This window comes from Rhinoderma darwinii, chromosome 13 (genome assembly GCF_050947455.1).
Source record: "Rhinoderma darwinii isolate aRhiDar2 chromosome 13, aRhiDar2.hap1, whole genome shotgun sequence".
In the NCBI taxonomy this organism is placed as follows: domain Eukaryota; kingdom Metazoa; phylum Chordata; class Amphibia; order Anura; family Rhinodermatidae; genus Rhinoderma; species Rhinoderma darwinii.
The window spans coordinates 19297398-19317817 of record NC_134699.1 but is presented as its reverse complement, the minus strand read 5'-3'; the positions used below and the strand labels follow the sequence as shown (position 1 = coordinate 19317817).

Here is a 20420-nt window from a genome sequence, read left to right as displayed (position 1 = left end):
AAGCACGGTTCTGGTTTTGGACGGCCTAGCATTGGCAAAGTATCCAATCAAAAGAAGATGTTACCTGACTGCTCACGCACTATTTTAATAAGCAAAAATACCGGAGCTTGCTATAGCCGGTTCCTTTTTTTTTTTTTTACTCTTCCTGGCCTCCCAGTGTAAATACCGGCTGGGCCAGTGGTTTACAAGCCTGGTTGCAACCCTAGACACAACCCATGGACAAGAGCGGCGCTATTTCTGAGGGGGTGACAAGCAATTTTTCCTAATCTTATACAGTCCCTTTAAAAAGTGAAGGTTGAACCATTTTCTTTCTTTTCATTTACCTAATTTCCTTTCCTAGGCCACAATATTGTGTAGAATTATACATACAATTAAATAAAAGGGGGTGTCTGGTTTAGAACATCTGTTTTTAAATACCCCATTAGGGAATTCTGAGGTATTAGATGAAGATCCCCCATTTAGGACCCACATCTATCAGCCAGATCAGCTACAAAGAGCATCTCTCCCCCTCTGGAGGACCTGGACCAGCAGCCTCTATATGGATATTAAAAGAGACCGGTGTAATGCTTCATTTTCCACTGTGGTGGCGCTGCAGGGAAATTAAACACTTACAAATCTCATGGATTACAGGTGTTCGCTGGGGGTCTCAGCAGCGGGATACCCTGTGATTAGCTTAGTCTGGGTACAGTTCTGGTTTACACAACCCCTTGTAAAATACACCTTTTTGGCATCGCTTTTGTTAGCCAGCAGAGAGCGGTTTGGGGATTATCACGAGGCCCAACACTTGAGGACAGGGGGGAGTTTTTGTTTTCCTCCCAGCCATACTTATATAAAGCTATAAAGCCCCTTTAACAACCGGCACACATTTTTCACGTTCATTTAGTTGATAAAGCTTCGTGACCATCTTGTTGGCTGGATTTCTGTAAACCATATTAACCCAATATACCTAGCTTTGAAGCACTGTTGTGCCCTCTAGGCTTCAATACATATTAGTTAAGCCCACAGAACATGAATTCCTCATATATATAAATTGTGATGGTGCCCTTTAAGTCATATTGGGTGACAGCAGGTTGGCATTGGTGCATTATTCAATAAACTAGGAGACAGGTGTTTGCATGGAACGTGCCTCTTTTCAGCTATTTCTTTGCAGGATGATGACAGGGAGGGGTAGCACATACTAAAGCGGTAGAAATAGCTTAGTCACTTAGCAGCGCCGTGTCCGTCAGTGTTAATATCAGCAAATGGCAGATGCAGCAGGCAGCCACATAATACCAACACGTAGAAATAAGCAGGAGGCGGTGGTGGATATAGCATTTTCCACATTGTCAGCGTATACACATACACAAGTGACGGCATTTCCCTCCAAAAAACACCCGTTGGCCCCCTGCACATGGGACGAAATACGTGCAGAAATATAGACGGGAAATCTGCAGCCGAATACAGTACTAGCAAAGTAGATAGGATTTTATAAAATCTCATCCACATGCAGAACGATCAGAACGTAAATTGACCGGTATAATTTGCAGCATGTGAATTTATATTTTCATTGAGGATGAAAAACGCAACAAAACGGCTTTTGCTGTAGAAACGCCTCAAATTCCGCATGCGATTTTCCAGCTGAGTTTTCTGTCGGGTTCACAGGTAGCCGAAGGCTTTCTTTACACACACTTTAACGCATGTGAAAACGTCATTTTCCTTTTATGGTACATGTGATTTTTCGAATGTTTTTTTTTGGCTTTTTTTTTTTTTAGAAGTGTGTTTTAGTACCTGTGGATTTTTTTAGGTGCCGTTTTTCACATTGTAAATCACGGGATTAAAAAATTCCTACTTGCAACACATGATTTATTCTGAAAAAAAAACACCTTAAAAAGCTGAAAACACACGTTTTTTGGATCATGCAAATTAAATTAATGGAGGTGTATGGGAGAAAAACACCACTAACGCTATACCAACCCTTTTCTGTGATTTCAATAAAAGTAAGTGAGCCAAGAAACACAAGATAAAAGAAAAAAAAGGAACCCAAAAATTTTTGGGAGGGTGTTTAATATTTGCCTATTCACTTCTAGCTGGACGCAGGGTTTTTTTTGCCAACAAAAACACAACAAAAAAGCTTGACGTTTTTCTTAAAAACTCTTATATGATCTGCTATGATCGCCATATCTGTTGTCATCCACCTTTAACGGAAATACTTAAGAAATTTCGGAATGAAGTGTTTTCACAGTTTGACCCAATAGAACGTTTTAAGGAGTTTTTATTATTGGTGATTTTTTTATTTTATCTACAAAGTCTGCATTGGGAACAAGTAACAATAAGGAACATGGCTTCTAAGTTTTTTCCCTTTAATCAATAAGGGGTTAATGTATGCCTGGCACAAGACCTTACATTGTATGGCCATCCTGTAGCGGTCCTTGTACATGGTGTTAAAAGGGGTTGTCAGAGATTCAAAAAAGGGTCTGCTTTGTTCTTAAAAACGGCGCCACTCTTGGCTGTCTTTGGTAGCGCAGTTTAGCCCTATGCACTTGAATACTGCAATACCAAACACAGCCCATAGGCAACAGTGGCGCTGTTTTTGGAAACAATGCAGACCTCTTCTTCTAATATCAGACAACCCTTTTAGCTTAGTCTATGCTGAGAGTTTGCCGAAATTGAAGAACATTGGGAGTTGGATGGCTGGGAAACCGCAGCTAAGCTTTCTTTTACCCGGGTAAACGATTAAATTTGATGCCCAAGCCCTGCATTTAAATACCCCAGCCAAGGCGCTATAACTTGTTTGCACCCCTCTGGCATGTGCCCTGCCATCCCCCCTTGCTACACCCCTATGAGAAGCGCACTGTAAAGGAAGCCCTGGTTGCTCTCATGATGCTGACAGACATGGCTACCTTTGCGCCGCGCCACCCAGTCTTCCAATTCATTGTACAGCCCCCCTATATTTTGAGTTTAGGAAGGAGAGGGAAGTAGAATGGGCGCTCCCAGCACATTGTGCCTTGTTTTAAAGTACACCTGTAGTTTATGAATTGTGTTTTCTTTTAATATTAGCCAGACCTGTTTCTTTTGACAATGATGTCCAATGTTCAGCTATCAAAGGCAAACAATAACTCGGCTGTAAGACATTCTTGGCTGAGGATCCGAGGCAGCTGCCAGAAAAGCTGATCGAAATATCGCCAAAATTATTTCATCTTCACTCTGCTAAGAGCCAAAAAGAAGGTAGAGAACAGGGACCACAAATATAGTCATGTAAACAAACCCTATGCTGGTTTCATATGTAGTGACCACAGAATGGACGAGGTGTGGCCAAAATCTGCGGTGTCATGTTGTTCCACCGCAAATCGGCACGGTTTTGAAATTAATTGTAAATGGCTATACAGTTTCCCAAGTCAAATTGCCATTTACCTGCAAGACAACGTGGACATTAATAATACATTTGAAAACCGTACGTCAGTACAGTTTTCAATTGCACCCTGTGGCTGCTACGTATGGACCGAGCCTCATAGATATTCTGTCTTCAAGGGATTGTCTGTCTTTAGAAAGACTATAACCCGCAAATAATCTATTAGTAAATTCTGAGTTTGTAGAGGCAGTCCAGAACTTAAAGCATCTACAAAGAGAGTCTCTTATTTTGGAGGACCCAGCCTGTCCATGCTACACAGGCAGCTTTTGATTTCAATAGGAATAATGCAATTCTTCATTTCCCCTATGGTGGTGCTGCAGGGGAATTGAACACCTACTGCTTGGTTTCCCCACAGATGACTGCTGATCGCTGGAGTGTCCCAGTAGTAAAACACACCCTGCCGATCAGCTTACCATCAAGAGTCTCTTCCAACAAAAAGTGATGACATCATTGATCTTCCATATGGAACAGGTACTTGAATAGTGATTATCTACCTTACAAGAAAAATGCATTACAATAAAAATGTCAGTCCAGTGTATAGAAAAATACACTACATGTAAAATTAAAAAGTATTACTCTTAGAAGAAATATGTAAAAAAAAAAATGGCACTTACACTGTCCTACAGAAAAGAACCAAGACATGCTGGAGATGTAGGCAGCAGAGCTTACAATCAACTTGGAGCAGAGAAGATGCTTGTTAGTAGTTATGTAAAACTTTCCTATTGTTAGTAAGTAGAACAAGAAAAATCAGAGTATAGAAAAAAAAAGAACTTTTCTTTTTTGGACACAGCGCCACTCTTGTCCACTGGCTGTGTCTGGTATTGCAGCATTTAGGTGAATGGAACGGTGTTGCAATACCAAACACAGCCCATGGACAAGAGAGACGCTGTTTAAAGGAAAATGAACCAATCCCTTTAACCTCCTAGATTCCTAAACAACAAATTTACAATATGTAAAAAAAAAATTGCTGTTCAGCACACTAGGAAACCAGGTGACAACCTTCATAGGAGCTGCCATATTGGTTGTAACGCAAGAAACAGTGATAACTAAAGTAAAGTAGCTCATTGAACACAAGGTTTGACCAGGACAAGGGGTCTCCAGAAACAGCGCCACTCTAGGCTGTTTGCTGTATTACATTCACTTGAATGAAGCTTAGATGCAATACCAGACACAGCCAATGGACAAGAATGGTGCAGTTTCTGGGGGGAATAGAAGCAATCCAAGGGAAGCATAACTGGTTCACAAGGACATTGGTCAACTGGATACATTAAAGTAGAAACTTACCAGACCTCATATTTCCTGGTATTAAGGTTTTGGTTTTATTGCTGCCCCCTGAATTACCATAGATGGTCAATCATCCATTATTTATGCAGAATACAGGTTGCGTGGTATAATATATATATTGTGTAATAGTGTATGGAAGACAAAATTATTATCATTAAGTCCAAATACGTTGGTTTTAACTCCTTGTGGTTCTCTAGAACGCCCAGTCTTCTGTTTGGGTCTTCAAGCTTCTCAAGGACATGTTCTGGAATTCTAGGATGGTCTTCATTTATGTTTTCGCAGGTTGTCTCCATTTCTTCTTGAATGAGCTGGACCTTCTTATATCCCTAGCAAGATGAGGCTTCAGTCTGGTCATTTGTGCTTCAAGAGGGAGATTTGGTCTAAGGTCCAATTGTTTGATCTCCTCATCATTATCCATGACACTGAAAATACTAGTGAGATGATCCAGCTCTGTATTATTACTATGGGGCCGTCAGGGGGAGGACATGTGCACAGGTGATCCCAGACAATGCCCAGATCTATAATTCATGGACTGTTTTAGTAAAAAGAGATCCTAAATGTTGAAGGTTCATCTCTGTTTCACTGCAAGGCCTGTGAAGATGGAGTGTAAGTGTATGGAGAGGGCACGGATAAATACGGAGCCAGGAGGGACAAATTAAGACAAAGAGGTCATATTTAATCTTCTAAGGGGCACGAGAGGGTATTGGAGATAAAATGTATTTTGGGGTCATTGTACAGTAGATATAAAAGCCTCCTAATTTTGAAGATTAATAAAAATTAGGCAGAGAAAGACAAAAGTTAAAAATAAGGGTAGGACATCTCTTACACCCACTTAAACCTATAGCAGGCCAACAATGGTAGGAGGATGATTTACGTCCTATCAAGTGGGGGATCATTATCGGTCAGTGAGTGTATTACCATCCCACTAGAGCCCCTTAAAATTACGTACATCCCCTATAAAAAATAAAAAAAATTATGTTAATGGTGCCTCAATGTTAAGTAGAAGGCATTGGGGGGAACCGAACGCAGAGGAGGTGGGGCAGAGAGGTGGAGGTTTGAGGTAGCTGTGTGTATGGGGAGATAAGGCTCATTTTTGGCAGAGGGAGGAGGCTCAGTGACTTTGGTGACTCAGGGTTTTTGGAAGAAACAGTTGGTCCCAGGAGAGCAAGACCCGAAGTGGGACAGGACCCTTCAAACACTGGTTATCCAGGTAGGTTTCATTGGGGGGGGGTACTGGGCTATCCAATATAGAGATGGATGTATTAGACATTTGGGTCATATAGGATCATGAAGTAGTATTGAATATACAATAAGGTCTATGGGTCCTGGGGTTTAGATGTGCACCATGAAGTAAAAAAAAAACCATTTAAATCTAATATATCTTCACCAAATCTCTTCAAAAATGTAATAGGCTGCACTTTTTAGACTTTCAGCCTGTGTAGAATTTGTACATTTTTGTCAAAAACTTGAGTGGATCCCATCAGGGAAAAGAAGCACCTGAACCCCATGGTCTGGAGAAGCTATTTGGGTGAGGGGTATACACGCACAGTTAGTTACAACCATTCTTGTTCATAACTACTTATGCATTTCCTTGGCCGATATCTCATAATGCTCTACAATTGTAAGACTATAATTATATATGTAGTATACCCGAAAACCACCCGACCAATGGCACAAATATCCATGGGTGGAAACCAATCACTAAGTACGAGATATAATGACTGTTTAATGGTATTCCCACCATAAGCTTCGATGACATGTCAGTTGAGGTTCTTCACCAGAATGCCAAGTTCTAGGGTGTGTGGGAATAAACCAACCCAGCATGGTATCCGGAACTGCAAAACAGCCCTACACATAATGCCATGGTCTCTCCATTATAAAAACATGCAGTCAGACCCCCACAAAACAGACGTTGAGGTTAGGAAAACGCCCTTGGGTAGTTGTCTCACTAACATTTCGTTAGACACTTCATGTAACTTTAAAGGCTTCAGGTTTAGGAGATAAAATTGGCTTATAATAGTGTGTATCTATATATAATATCTCCAGTTATGAGAGGTTTGCCGCTCTAATTCAAAAGATGCGCCCATCGTACATTGGTCTCGTCTCTCCACCCAACTTTTCTCTACCAAGACCTGCTGACCTTGCTATCTGCACATAGACTCTGCTTGGTCTGTGCCCGGGTGATAGCAGGGCATGCTTATATTTAGGTATGAGGCTGGCGTGAGGGTATTGAAGGGTTATTATTCTGGAGTATTTTTTGATACATGTCCAATCGATTGTCTCATCTCTAATCACAATGCAATTTAGGAGTTCTTATAGTTCTACGTGGGTTTTTTCTTGTACATTTTCTAGCCTCCATTAGGGTTATACTCAAAGTTTTTATAGCGCTACAGTTTGTCCATAGTCCATGTCTATGCAACTTTCACGAGATTTTCATGCCACTATTGTGTGACAATGTATAAATAAGAAAAACATGGGTTGCGGCAACTTGAGGGCGACCATTTGTTGCGGTGTAGCCTTAGGGTATGTGCACACGAGAACTGGCTTTTACGTCTGAAAAGACAGACTGTTTTCAGGAGAATATAGAAAAGTATCCGGCACACAAATGTGGTTCAATTTTGCGATTTTATTAAATTCGATGCCATGGGCAATGTGCGTGCAACGTTTCGGTTCAACGACCTTCGTCAGGCACTAGATCCCACTTGGCGTATGATTCTTGAATTATATCGTGCTGCAGTCAGTATGGCGGCTTGCCGCTTAGTTTTGGCCAAAACTAAGCGGCAAGCCGCCATACTGACTGCAGCACGATATAATTCAAGAATCATACGCCAAGTGGGATCTAGTGCCTGACGAAGGTCGTTGAACCGAAACGTTGCACGCACATTGCCCATGGCATCGAATTTAATAAAATCGCAAAATTGAACCACATTTGTGTGCCGGATACTTTTCTATATACAATTGGGTTGGGACCCTATTCGTGCACCTCTTTCAATCTTGTGCGCTCTGAACCAACACAGACCTGTTTTCAGGAGAAAACAGCTGCGTCGTTTCAGACGTAAAAGCTCCTCCTCGTATTATGCGAGGCATCTTTGACGCCCGTAATCTTGAGCTGCTCTTCATTTACTTCAATGAAAAACGGCTCAAATTAAGTTTCAAAGAAGTGTCCTGCACTTCTTTGACGAGGCAGTCATTTTACGCGTCATCGGTTGACAACTGTCAAACGACGACGCATAAATTACTGGTCGTCGGCACAGTATGTCGGCAAACCCATTCAAATGAATGGGCAGATGTTTGCCGACGTATTGTAGTCGTATTTTCAGGCGTAAATCGAGGCATAATACGCCTCGTTTACGCCTGAAAATAGGTTGTGTGAATCTAGCCTTAGAGTTATAATATTGGTCAGAATGGGTCGGTTTGCTCTTTTATCCTGTGTTAGTAGAACTACACATACAACAGATGAAATTGAACAGCTCAGGTTGTATGACAGTAATCCTAGAGACACAAACTTTGGTCACCCAACCTCAAGTTGTAATGTATCCTTAGCTTTACAGGGGTTGTCCAGAATTAAAATGAATAAAAAGGTATTATTTTTCCCAGAAACAGCGCCCCTCTTGCCCATGGGCTGTGTCAGGTATTGCAGCTGAGCCTTATTCAAGGGGAAATGCAATACCAGACACTGCCCAAGAGGGGCACGGTTTCAGGGAGAAAAAAAAAAGCCTACCTTTTTCTAATCCTAGAGAACCCATTTAAGTAGAATGGCGCTACACCGTATAAGCAAGTATAGTTTTTCGGCTAATATATTTTACAATTCAGATTGGTTGACTTGGTTACTTGTGTGTCGCTACCTTAGACCAGTTTCTTATTAAGCGGTTGTGGTGCATTTGGTAAAAAATGTTTTTGTGTTTTTTAACAGCTCAAAATCAAAAATAAAGAAAAGCTATAAAGGAAAGTTTCATATTTCTCCTTTTTTTATATGTCCCATCCCGGATTTAGCTTAGGAGTGTGTGCCAATTTTAGACGTAATACAGCCACATATTAGGGTCCGTATTATGGGTTCAACAGCTGGACCCAGTATGTCCTATTGAATAGAACTCAGAGTATCAATAGTACCGAATATGCGGCAATATTAGGACTGTCTATAATTGGCCTTACTATGGAAGTGCCTGGAAGGGACCACTAAATGTGTAAGGTACTGGCCATAGTCAATTATTAAAACAGAGCAATTAACTTCTGGAGCAACTTTTTTATTGAGGCAGCTATTAGTCAAGGTACTGAAATGAGGGGGTTCACAACCCCTGGTTCGACTAACAGCGATTTCTCCCAACTGCATGTGGTTTCAATGTGGAGAGGGGCAAAAAGCCACGGCCAGAATCCTCTCACTGCGACAATGGATTGGACATGTGCAAATCCAGCATGCCCAATCCTTCTTACCCCTGTATCTGCAGTCTCAGGAGAATGGGGACACCACCATACACATTAGATAGTTAGCCTGTCCCAACGAGATTGGGGAGTTCAGACAACTTTTCTCCAATGCATAGGGGCACCTTTTGATTTTTCTGTCAACCATGTCTCGGAGCATGAATAGACATGGCCTGAAAGGGTCTATAGACGTTCATCTTAAAATGGCTACCTATGACCTCATGTATTGTGCTACAGCAAGATGTTTTAGAAATGGAATTCAGATAGTGACGAACGGAGAGGTTCATCTCGACTCGAGAGTTGGGTGTGGTGGGGATTCCTCTTCCATCCTTATCTTTGGTGTCACGTAGTAGGGAGTTCCCCATTACTAGAACATCTTATCAGCTGTAACAGAGAGGGGTCTTGGAAAGCAGTGGTGGATATGAAGCAAACATTGATGAAAAGCGTTATCTCCCTGTAGTGCTGTATGAGAAAATACTTATGACATCAAGAATCCCTTAGTAGAATATGGAAAGACCAAGAGGAACCAATATAGAAGAGACGGGAGCTAGATGTGTGCAAATGATGGCTTATACATAGGGTTGACTTATAGATCATTACATCTGGTTATGATTTAGGTCCAAAAATGTCCTGCAGTGGTCCATCTTTGGACACCAGTTTACACATAGAATTAAACTACATATAAAGTCGAGTCAATTTGTAAATACATTGCATTACTTATCTTGTACCGATAAAAGAGTTGCAGCCTGTATTATACTCCAGAGCTTCATTCACAATTCTGCAGGCTTCAGAGCTGAAATCACCTAGTATTTCTTGGTGGCTCAATGTCTGCACAGAGCTTGCTCTGGAGAATCACATTTTGGGAAGCGTCATCTTTACACCAGGCACAGTAATTTGATGTATAAAAACCCCTAATTGCACCCCCTTCATTATAGGAGCTCAGCTAAGTTAAGGATGACTGATGACAAGCTTGCAGACTGTTTCCAATGACAACCAGCAGAATTATCATTGCAGCTCTGGAGTATAATACAGGCTGTAACTCAGGATCAGTACAGGATATGTAATGTAATGTATGTACACAGTGACTCCACCAGCAGAATAGTGAGTGCAGCTCTGGAGTAGAATACAGGCGGTAACTCAGGATCAGTACAGGATAAGTAATGTATGTACACAGTGACTCCACCAGCAGAATAGGGAGTACAGCTCTGGAGTATACTACAGGCTGTAACTCAGGATCAGCACAAGATAAGTGATGACAACTATGCTATATCTCAAAGTAAAAGATCTCAGGGAAGCAAAGAGGTAGAAACAGGCACATCATAGTTAGACTGTAGCATGGAAGACTGATAAACAATTATTGGTGGTTAGTAAGTTCTATGTAATAATGAGTAAAGGGTTAATGTCTGAAAATTATCAGCAAGTCATGTATTGGGTTAAACAGCTGCTTAACATGATTGTCCTCCCTGTATAGGTCTCAGTCCTTGTGTTATGTTCACCATTTACTGGACACTGGAGCAGGCAGGGAAATAACCAGTGGACAACATGACGTCTAAAGGACAGGTAAGAAAAGTCAGGACTAAACTAAAGATAAATCCCAAAAACACATACCTGCACCACAGGTGCGAATTGGCTCAATCCTATGCCCAGTGTTGACCAAAAACTGCTTTTCTGAAATTTGCTTACAGAACCCGACCCCAGACCATTTCATGGTCACCTATATTCTTCCTTTTCCTTTCTAGATGTATATGAGCCGCAGAATCTGGCCTGTAATACGGGGAGTGGGGATTATTATACGGAATTATTGTTTGGTTCAGACTTTTAATTCTGCTGTTTTCTTCAAGTTCATCTATGATAAAGACTTGGAAGAAGCCCTGGATTCTGCAGGCTATGATGATCCGGAGGAAACTATAGACAGTGGTGACCGTAAGTGACCAGGGCATTTAAAAATCACAGAGATAAAAAATAAAAATGATTCAAGAAAAAAAAATTAAATAAGAAAATCAGAACATAATAGCCTATACACAAACACGAAAGTCAATGGAGTTTTTCCATATAAAAAGTTCTAAAACTATGTGCCAATTTATTTCTTAATATACCTTTATATGTATTCTAATGTTCAGCCATAGACAATTGATAAAATTCTGTCTGCCTGCAGCCACCACTAGAGGGAGCTCACTGCATATTGTGGTATGATTGAGTTCAATGTATAAGCTCCCTCTAGTGGCGACTGAAGGCAACCAGAATTTTCTCATGTCTATGCAGAGGATTTGGTGCTCCGTATCAGAAAAATGAAGCTTTAACCACTATAAAGATATATTAAGAAATTAATCTGAGCAGAATGTTGGACCTAAAAACAACATGATTTTAAAAGTGAACATTAATGTAAGGCTAGTATAGTGGCTACACTTCAGGTCTGGGTCCCCTCCAGGGCAGGAAATGGTTTCCCTTCTTTCACTTGTTAAGATAAGTCACTGAAATGAATAGGAAACACAGAGCTCAAATATGGTTGTGTACATGATCCGTACAGTATTCCTATAAAATGCTTGAATACGTAAAAAAAACCATATATACAAATATTGTATTTAATTCTGCATCGTTATTGTAAATGATAAGAAAACCACGTGACAGATTAGTGTAATTCCGCTTTAGAGGAACCCTCAGAAATACATAAAAATAATTAAAAAAAAAGTGTTTTTGACAGTGCTCGAGAAACCGTTTAGTGGCATATTCACCTCTGCTACATATGTATTAAAAGGAGTTTTTCAGACTTAAAAAACATGTCTGCTTCCTTCTTAAAACAGTGCCTCACTTATACACAGGTTGTGTGTGGTATTGCAGCTCAGCCCCATTCACTTCAATAGAGCCCAACTGCAATACCAAACACAGCCCATGGACAGATGTGGCGCGGTTTTTGGAAGAAGGCAGCCATGTTTTCCTGGACAACCGCTGTAATGTTGCATGGCTGGTGACTTGAAGCGAAGACACCAAGACAAACTTCTGCCTTATTGAACCCAATACGGTAGCACACAATTCATTTTGACTTGAAGGTCCTTGATGCATCACAAACTAACCAACTCGATATCCACTGCCATTTTGGATTACGTTTAAAAGCCTCTACTAGATATGTCCTGGTATATTGGCCACTGTGCTGGATAACAGATAGTTAATGAAACCTCAGTATATATTGCATAGTCCTTGTGTTTTCGCAAATTGGACTGAACAATTGGTGGCTACTAGATATGTGATCATGGAGACTGATGCCAGGAGCCGTAGTTACTATGGTGAGGGTGAAGAGGGTAAGATATGTCTCATCGATAGAGAGCTATGTAGGTATACCATCCAAAGAGCAGCTTTATGGACAAGAATGGCCCATGTATCTTCTGAATATACAGTCAATATTAATCACAGGTGGAGCTGTACTCAAGAACAGCCCAAAAAAGTAGCTTTCCCCTTGATTTTTAGAAGGGTTACTGAGACCATAGTGATAAGATATTATAGAAGACACTGTCACTGGTTCTCAGGACATAATATAGCATAGTCTTTGCCTTGTGTAGGACAAAGCCAACAGGAGGAGAAGAGGAAGTCAAAACTTTACAAGTTCTTTAGGTGAGTTTGCACGCCATTCAATACTAGCATTACAAAATTGCCCTTGAATTGGAATCTATGTCCACTAATTCTGGAAAGTCTATTAATATTGGTCTACCAAGGTCCCCCAAGGCTAGGAGCCATGCTGGTCTACCATGGTTGCCACCTAACCCTACCTTACCCCCAGAAAATTGGTGCTCATAGGGGAAACTATAGAATCTGACAAATTTGTCATAATTGGCACTGCCGGGATATCATAAAACCCTTTATTGATGTCACATGGGCAGACTTTCTGGAAGTTGTAGAAACCATTAATGGTAATTTGTAGTTTGTTTAAGGGCTAAACATTACTTGTCAGGGGGAAATAGATGGGGATGGGGGGGGGGGGTCCAAAAACAACAAAACGAGATATTATAATCTCCTGCTCTCCTCCTGCTGGGGTCTGTTTTTCAGACGGTCAACAGATTGGAGGATCCGTGGATCTTATAGTCTGGAAAGGAGGAGGCAGATGGAAGACAGAGGGAAGGGAGGAAGATACCGTGGGAGAAGAAGTAGGTGGCTTCCATCATTTGGTCTTATGTCTAGAGTTCAGGTCTAGTCTCTTCGGAGCATCGTAGCTTGGCAATGACTAGTGAGCCTCAGCTTTTTTTTTTAGCATTGCATAAGCAGATGGTTTATGTTACAAGTCCATAGCGGAGATGTATATACCACCACTTGTCAACCATAAGGGTTGGTGGGACATTATCTAAACGTCAAGCCTGGTCATATAGGATTTTAGCTGAGTGTTTGATATTACATGGACCCCAACCAACGTTCCCGTCTGTTCCAGATGTAAAATTACATTGGTATTTCATATAAACTAGTCATGAGGACCCAATATCACAACATAATTCATATGTATCTACAAGCCACCTACGCATCGTAAAAACCCCAACAACACGACCTGGTGCTGCTGCAGGCCCTGTGGACAAGTTTCCCAAAAATTTAAGTACAGTATACACAATTAATCTTTGTGCCGGTGTCAATTGGGTTACCTAAAAATCTGTACCCTTGTACAAATGGGCAGCATTTATCAATTGGCATGACAGAAGCTAGAGGAGTCACCCATCACCAAGCTTGGGCTCGAGAAGCAGATCGGTCATTTGATGTTCTTGATGAAACAGAGTGACCCTCTTATTACTCATGACTATCGATGAAGCCGCTTGCCACCAGATGCAATATATATATATATATATATATATATATATATATCTATATCTATCTGTTATCTGGCAGTTGTCCATTTCGAATGGTTACAATTGGCTGAAGGTCTTCATCCAACCAGTGCTTGTTCAGTTTTTGGAGGCAATTGTAGGTGTACCATCCATTTTTGAGGCAATTGCTCATATCCGTAGCTTTTGGAGAACTAACCTATAAATCGGACCCAACAAAATTATAAGATCTCCGATATCTCCATTACCATGGGCTTTAGGCATGGCCAAGGAAGCATGATTATTCTATGAAGAAGGAGGAGATGAGAGGCTGCCAGATCATGCGAGCGGTGCTTGTCTAGGGGGAAGCAATAGAATTTGGCAGGAAAAATCTACAATATTCCATTTATGTTTGGCACAAAATCATTCCAGGTTGTTAGAACACCCAAAACACCCACCAATAAGACTTGCTCTTGAGCCTCTATCACCCATGCATTATCCACTTCCATATTATTTGGATGGGATGGAAAACAAAAGTAGTTTGAGGGCTGTGCTGCACCATGTAGTTTCAGCCTAAGACCTCATGCACATTACTGTGTTACGGCTCCATACAACGTCCATGTAATATGGCACCCATAAAAATCTATGGGCTCATACTGCCTCCAATTTTATATGGAGGCATACTGAGGTTTGCCACGTTCCATTAGATACGGTTATATGGAGATAGTCTCCCCTAGAGGCATTGCTCCCAAGAGAGAATACCGCCATAATATGGTGCCACCATACAGCGGCACAGAATTACAAGGATCTATTTATAGTTGCCAAAGGTGTAAATTGAAGCTTCGGGGGAACCAATGCAAAGTCTATAACAAAGCCCCCCTCCACCTACCATGTGCCATCTTTAATACTGGTGTCTTCTTATGTGGCAGAGGGCCCCTCAGGCACAAGGTCCTGGGTGTGACTATTACCTCTGCCCCCCATGATAGTTGCTGCCCATGTAGACAGCATCACCTATAGGTTAGATAATGAAAAATATCAAAATTAAAAATCATTGCCCAAATCCACACAGTTTCCTTGGCACCAGAACTACTCAAGACCAACTTTGCCCTGTCGTCACCCAGTGGCCCACTTAAGGCAACAGCCAATTTGCTACCCAGACCAAAACTGCATCACCACCACCATAAACTAGGCACCTGCCACAACTCAACCTGGGTAATCCCAATGTATCCTAGGCCATAAAGAGCTTCCCCTAACCATTCATAAAAACTATTGTTTTAATGCAAAGGAAGAAACACCGCCACCTATAGGTCAAATATTACATAATCAAATATAAAAGAACTGTCATACTAAAACCATGTACAGAATAAATTACTATAACTAATTATTAGGAAAACTACTGCAAAACAACACATACATTTTATTTTACACAACATAAAGTATTCCAAGAATAGTTCAGATCAATCCCTTAAAATGAGGAATAGCAGGACAACCATTACCTAGAGCCAAGGGAAGCCTGTTATCAGATCTACGTGCAGTATATATATATATATATATATATATATATATATACACACACACACACACATACACTGCATGTTTTCTCCACTTCTATACTGTATATGTATACACAAAGGCTGTTTATACCGAGCACATACACTACGATATAATGGTTTTACAAGGCGTCTTCAGGTAACAGGACAGGTGTAGTGGACACAGGGCAGAGCTCAGGTGAATCAATCACCTGCTCAACATTTCCTCAATCCTCTTACCAGGGGCTCAATAGGGTAATCCACATAAAATGCCCCATGCAAAGATGCAGGCGTCAGGTATGTATATACAGTTGTGATATTCCGAAGGACGCCTGTAATGTTGCAGCCGACATAGGCAGTGGCGCACTCAAATGTATTTTCATTATAACAATATTAACGGCTATTGCAGGGATGACAGTCTTATTGCAGGATATTTTAGCCTTCACTTTTGCCTTTTCATCAAAAACATGGCGCCGTAATAGTTTTATTTGAGAAGCCATGCGGGCAAAAATGGGTACATAATTCTCTGGAATAGTCAATGGCAGCTTACAACACTCCTGATCTGTCTCATTATAAGCGGGGCATCACATGCAAACCAGGATTCATGATGTTTTGGGTCAAGTTCTGACTAAGGCTAGATTCACGCGAGCGTGGGGAAACTCGGACGTGAAAAAGTGGGGTTTTCCACGTCCGAGGTGCCCCCGTGCAGGTCCCGTTTTCATGGAACTCCATAAATTTGAGCCTATGGAGGGATCCGTGAAAACGGAAGATAATAGGACACGTTCTGTTTTTCAACTGACCCTTCACATGCTCTGTTGAAATACATGCCGTTATTTTAGCGGCCATCACACGGATGTATTCAGTGCTCGTGTGAATAAGGCCTAACTCGTATGAATGACTGGTCTCAATTGTCATGCAGCGCCATGTGCGCCAATATACCTGAACCCCATTGGGCCCCTTACCTTTAAATCGATAAAGATGCCGGATTGGTTCTTGCTCCATGAATTGATCATAATAAAGTCTAATATCTCCTGGAACGCACCTTAGGGGGACCAGGAACGTTGTGTAGTGGACACTTTACTGTATCTGTTTCTGTGAAAGCTGGGTGACCCTGGATATCGCCTCCAGTCCAGCTCCCATATCACTGTGAAGCTTTGCCTTTGAGGGGTCTGTGGAAGCTCGTGAACATGTATTGGTGGTCTCACAGCTTTCCAAGGTGCAGACTATTGGTGCAAGGTCGCTTGTATAGACTGGTGGGCAATATACCGAATCCCCCCGTACCTTAGATATTGGTTTCCATACAACCCAGTAAAAATCTTCAGATCATCCAGGTATTAGACCGCAGTGTCTATTTCCATGCATGGTATTGGGTGGAGTGCAGGCTTGTACTCTCTGGTGTCACCAATTAATGCAGATTACTGGAGATGTAACATTTCGGGCTCCACAGCAGACGCGCTCAGGTTATTGCAATGGCTACAAGGTCGTTTCAACTTCTTCCCAGGATTTTACCACAACTCACGGGTATCGCTGTTAAAATCTAACTATAATAATAAAAAACACAGCAGCCAGACCTTGTTCACACAGCGCAGATTTAATACAGATTTTACATGTCTTTTTTTAAACCAAAACCAGGAATGAAGAAATGATAAATAAAGGCCTTATAGGTCTGCCCTCCTGGATCCAATTCTGGGTTTGGCTTTAAAAAAATGCATACAAAATCTGCAACAAATCTGTACTGTGTGAACAAGGCCTTCTGCGTTACCATTTATATAATTTATACATTTAATAAATGTAGCGGTGTATGGGCTCAATCGAAAGTCTATGAGCCCGTACTCCGCTACATCGGCTTTCTGGAAAAAGCACAACAGAAACGAAGCGGCCGAGCGCTCACACGAGCACTTCTGTCGCTTCGTTTTACCGAAAGGTGGGGACTCAGTGCACGGACCCCCACCAATAAAAACTTCTGACATGTCACTATGATATGTCAATAGTTTGTTGAACGTTTAGTTACCCTTTACAGGGGAAATATGAAATTAGGAAAACATGGCTGCTTTCTACTGGAACAGCGCCACTCATGTACATGGGCTGAATCTGGTATTGCAGAGGATTAGCTGTAATACTATAATGCAGTAAGTTTACCTGTAGTCCTCTGTAAAACCAATGATGACACATTGTGTGAGATGGTGGCAGTAGTGCTGAATGATAAACTCCACTCTGCTAAATCTGAGAAATACAGCACCGCAGGATCTATCCATCTCATATCTATCAATCTCATATCAATCCATCCATCGCTCCATGTTTATGTGGGCCCTTGGGCGACACAGACTTAGGCGTGATTCACACGAGCCATACGCATCTCGGACATAAAAAAACTGCAGTTTTTCACGTCCTAGGTGCATCCGTGCTCAGCGCTGCGGGACGCGATGTCACACATTCCCCATAGTTGAGAGTCTATGGAGGAAATGCGTGATGCGCGAAAAGAACGTACATGTCCTATTTTTCCACGGACCCTTCACACGGTCAGTTGAAACAACGGCTGTGTGAACGGCCACATTGAATTACATAGGTCCGTGGGACGGCCGCTGTTTCAACGGCCGTTCCACGGACGTTTAACACGCTCGTGTAAATAAGCCCTTAGTAGGCTCCTTTGTGGGGGAACTCATGGCGGCAGTAAAATGGCAGAAAACTTCACTTTGTGCTCCCATATAGACGTTAGGCCCCCAGTTTTTACCCGCATAAATGTAGTGCCCTCTGTAGACAGTGCGACACAGCCCCCCTCCCAGGTAGTGCCACACAGCCCCCCCAGGTAGTGCCATACAGCCCGCTTCCCAAGTAGTGCCACACAGCCCCCCTCAGGTAGAGCCACACAGCCCCCCTCCTTGGAAGTGCCACACAGCCACCCCCCTGGTAGTGCCACACAGCTCGCCTTCCAGGTAGTGCCACACAGCCCTTCTCAGGTAGAGCCACACAGCCCCCCTCCCTGGAAGTGCCACACAGCCCCTCTCCTTTAGTACTGCCACACAGCCACCTTCCCTGGTAGTGCCACACAGCCCCCCTCCCTGTAGGTAGCAACTTTGGGGTTTCCTCCAGGAGTGGAATCCCCAGCCAGAGCATTGCCGACACTCTGGCTGGGGATTCCGCTTCAGGAGAAGCCCCTGACGTCACTGTCCATATATGGACACTATTGTCAGGGGCAACCCCAGAGCCATTGTCCCGGGCAGAGCACTACTAGCACTTTGCCTGGAACCAGGGGTGTAGTTAAAGCTCATGGGCCCTGGTGCAAAGAATTCAGCTTGGGCCCCCTACCCCTCTCCAACACCACCAGAACCCTGTGCACGCCTATGCCTAGCTGTCTTGTCCAACAGACCCCATGAATGCACCCACAGTATAATGCCCCTCTAGCTGCCCCCACAGTATAATGCCCCCCCATAGCTGCCTCTACACACAGTATAATGCCCCCATAGCTGACCACCACAGTATAATGCTCCCCATAGCTGCCCCCACACAGTATAATGCCCCCCATAGCTGCCCCCACAGTATAATGCCCCTATAGCTGCCCCCACAGTATATTGCCACCCATATTTGCCACATACAGTATAATGCCCCCATACAGTATAATGCCCCCCAAAGTTGCCCCATACAGTATAATGCCGCCTTACAGTATAATGCTCCCCATTTATTTTAATGCCCCCATAGATGCCCCATACAGTATAATGCCCCCCATGGCTGTCCCATACAGTATAATGCCCCCCATAGCTGCCCCATACAGTATAATGCCCCCATACAGTATAATGCCCCCCAAAGCTGCCCCATACAGTATAATGCCCCATACAGTATAATGCCCTCCATAGCTGCCCCATACAGTAAAATGCCCTCCATAGCTGCCACATACAGTATAATGCCCCACGCAGTAAAATGCCCCCCATACAGTATAATGTCCCCATAGCAGTCCCATACAGTATAATGCCCCCTCAGCAGATACCGTATGAGCCCCCTTCCCATACCCAGTATAATGACCCCATATGTGTGTAGCTAATAGAAAAATAATAACATAATTACTTACCTATCCCCGTTCCCGCGACCGGTGGAGGATCATTCTCTTCCTCTGCACTGTGCTGTGAGTGACTCGGCGCAGACAGGCGCGATAACGTGACTACATTGCGCCTGCCTGTGCCGAGCCCCTGGCGGCACAGTGAATGCTGGAGCGAGGCTCCAGCATTGAACCCACCTGAATGTGCGTCCTGCGGACGCAGAATCAGTTGGAGGCGGGACCTGCGGCTAGCACTGTGTCTGGGACTCCTCCCCTCCTTACATCACTGATACGATGGCAGCATCAGCACCCGGCAGCCGAATGGGCCCCCCCAAGTGTAGTGGGCCCCGGCACTTGCCCGGTTCTCTGGGTACTGACGCCGGTCCTGTATCTATCTATCTATCTATCTATCTATCTATCTATCTATCTATCTAATCTATCGCTGCTGGTTGAGGAAGGCATTTTATGGAGGGTGAAAGAGTGAATCTCTCCCACTTTACCTTAAGTGTTTACAGTCAGCAGGGGTGAATTGCTGGGTAATTTAGTGTAAACACAGACTGGATGAGTGACAGCATTACCCGGTTATTGGGACAACTCAGAGATGGGCACCGATTGGTTAGGACTTGGCAGAAGATGGCGAGTGACCAAATAAAAGACGCAAAGTGTCACCCTGTTTTCTTCGTTCCATCTCCTCTGAGGATGCTGGACAGGTGAGCTAGGGTATCCACTGTGATTCTTCTACATTCTTTCTTTACTCTTACTTTACTTCTCTGCAAATGGTCACAACATATCGGAAACGATGGTGAGAATAATAAGGGTTGGATAGGATATATATAGCGGAAATATGATATCAAAGATAGATAGATATTAGATATAAGAAAGAAAGAAAGAAAGAGAAAGAAATCAGATAGATAGAGAAATAAATAGATAGTAGATAGATAGATATGAGATAGATAGATATGAGATAGATAGATAGATAGATTGATAGATAGATT

At 42.6% G+C, this 20420-nt stretch overlaps 1 protein-coding gene across 1 annotated transcript in view; it reads left to right on the top strand.

Moving 5' to 3' along the window:
* The first annotated feature begins 5780 nt into the window (after positions 1-5780).
* LOC142665481 (band 3 anion transport protein-like) overlaps positions 5781-20420 on the top strand; it is a 35099-nt gene continuing 20459 nt past the window's right edge. Inside the window, exons 1-3 of the mRNA XM_075845184.1 lie at positions 5781-5882; positions 10563-10651; positions 10933-11014. Coding sequence (XP_075701299.1) covers positions 10634-10651; positions 10933-11014 — 100 coding nt within the window. The 5' untranslated portion in view covers positions 5781-5882; positions 10563-10633. The remainder of the gene's footprint in view (positions 5883-10562; positions 10652-10932; positions 11015-20420) is intronic.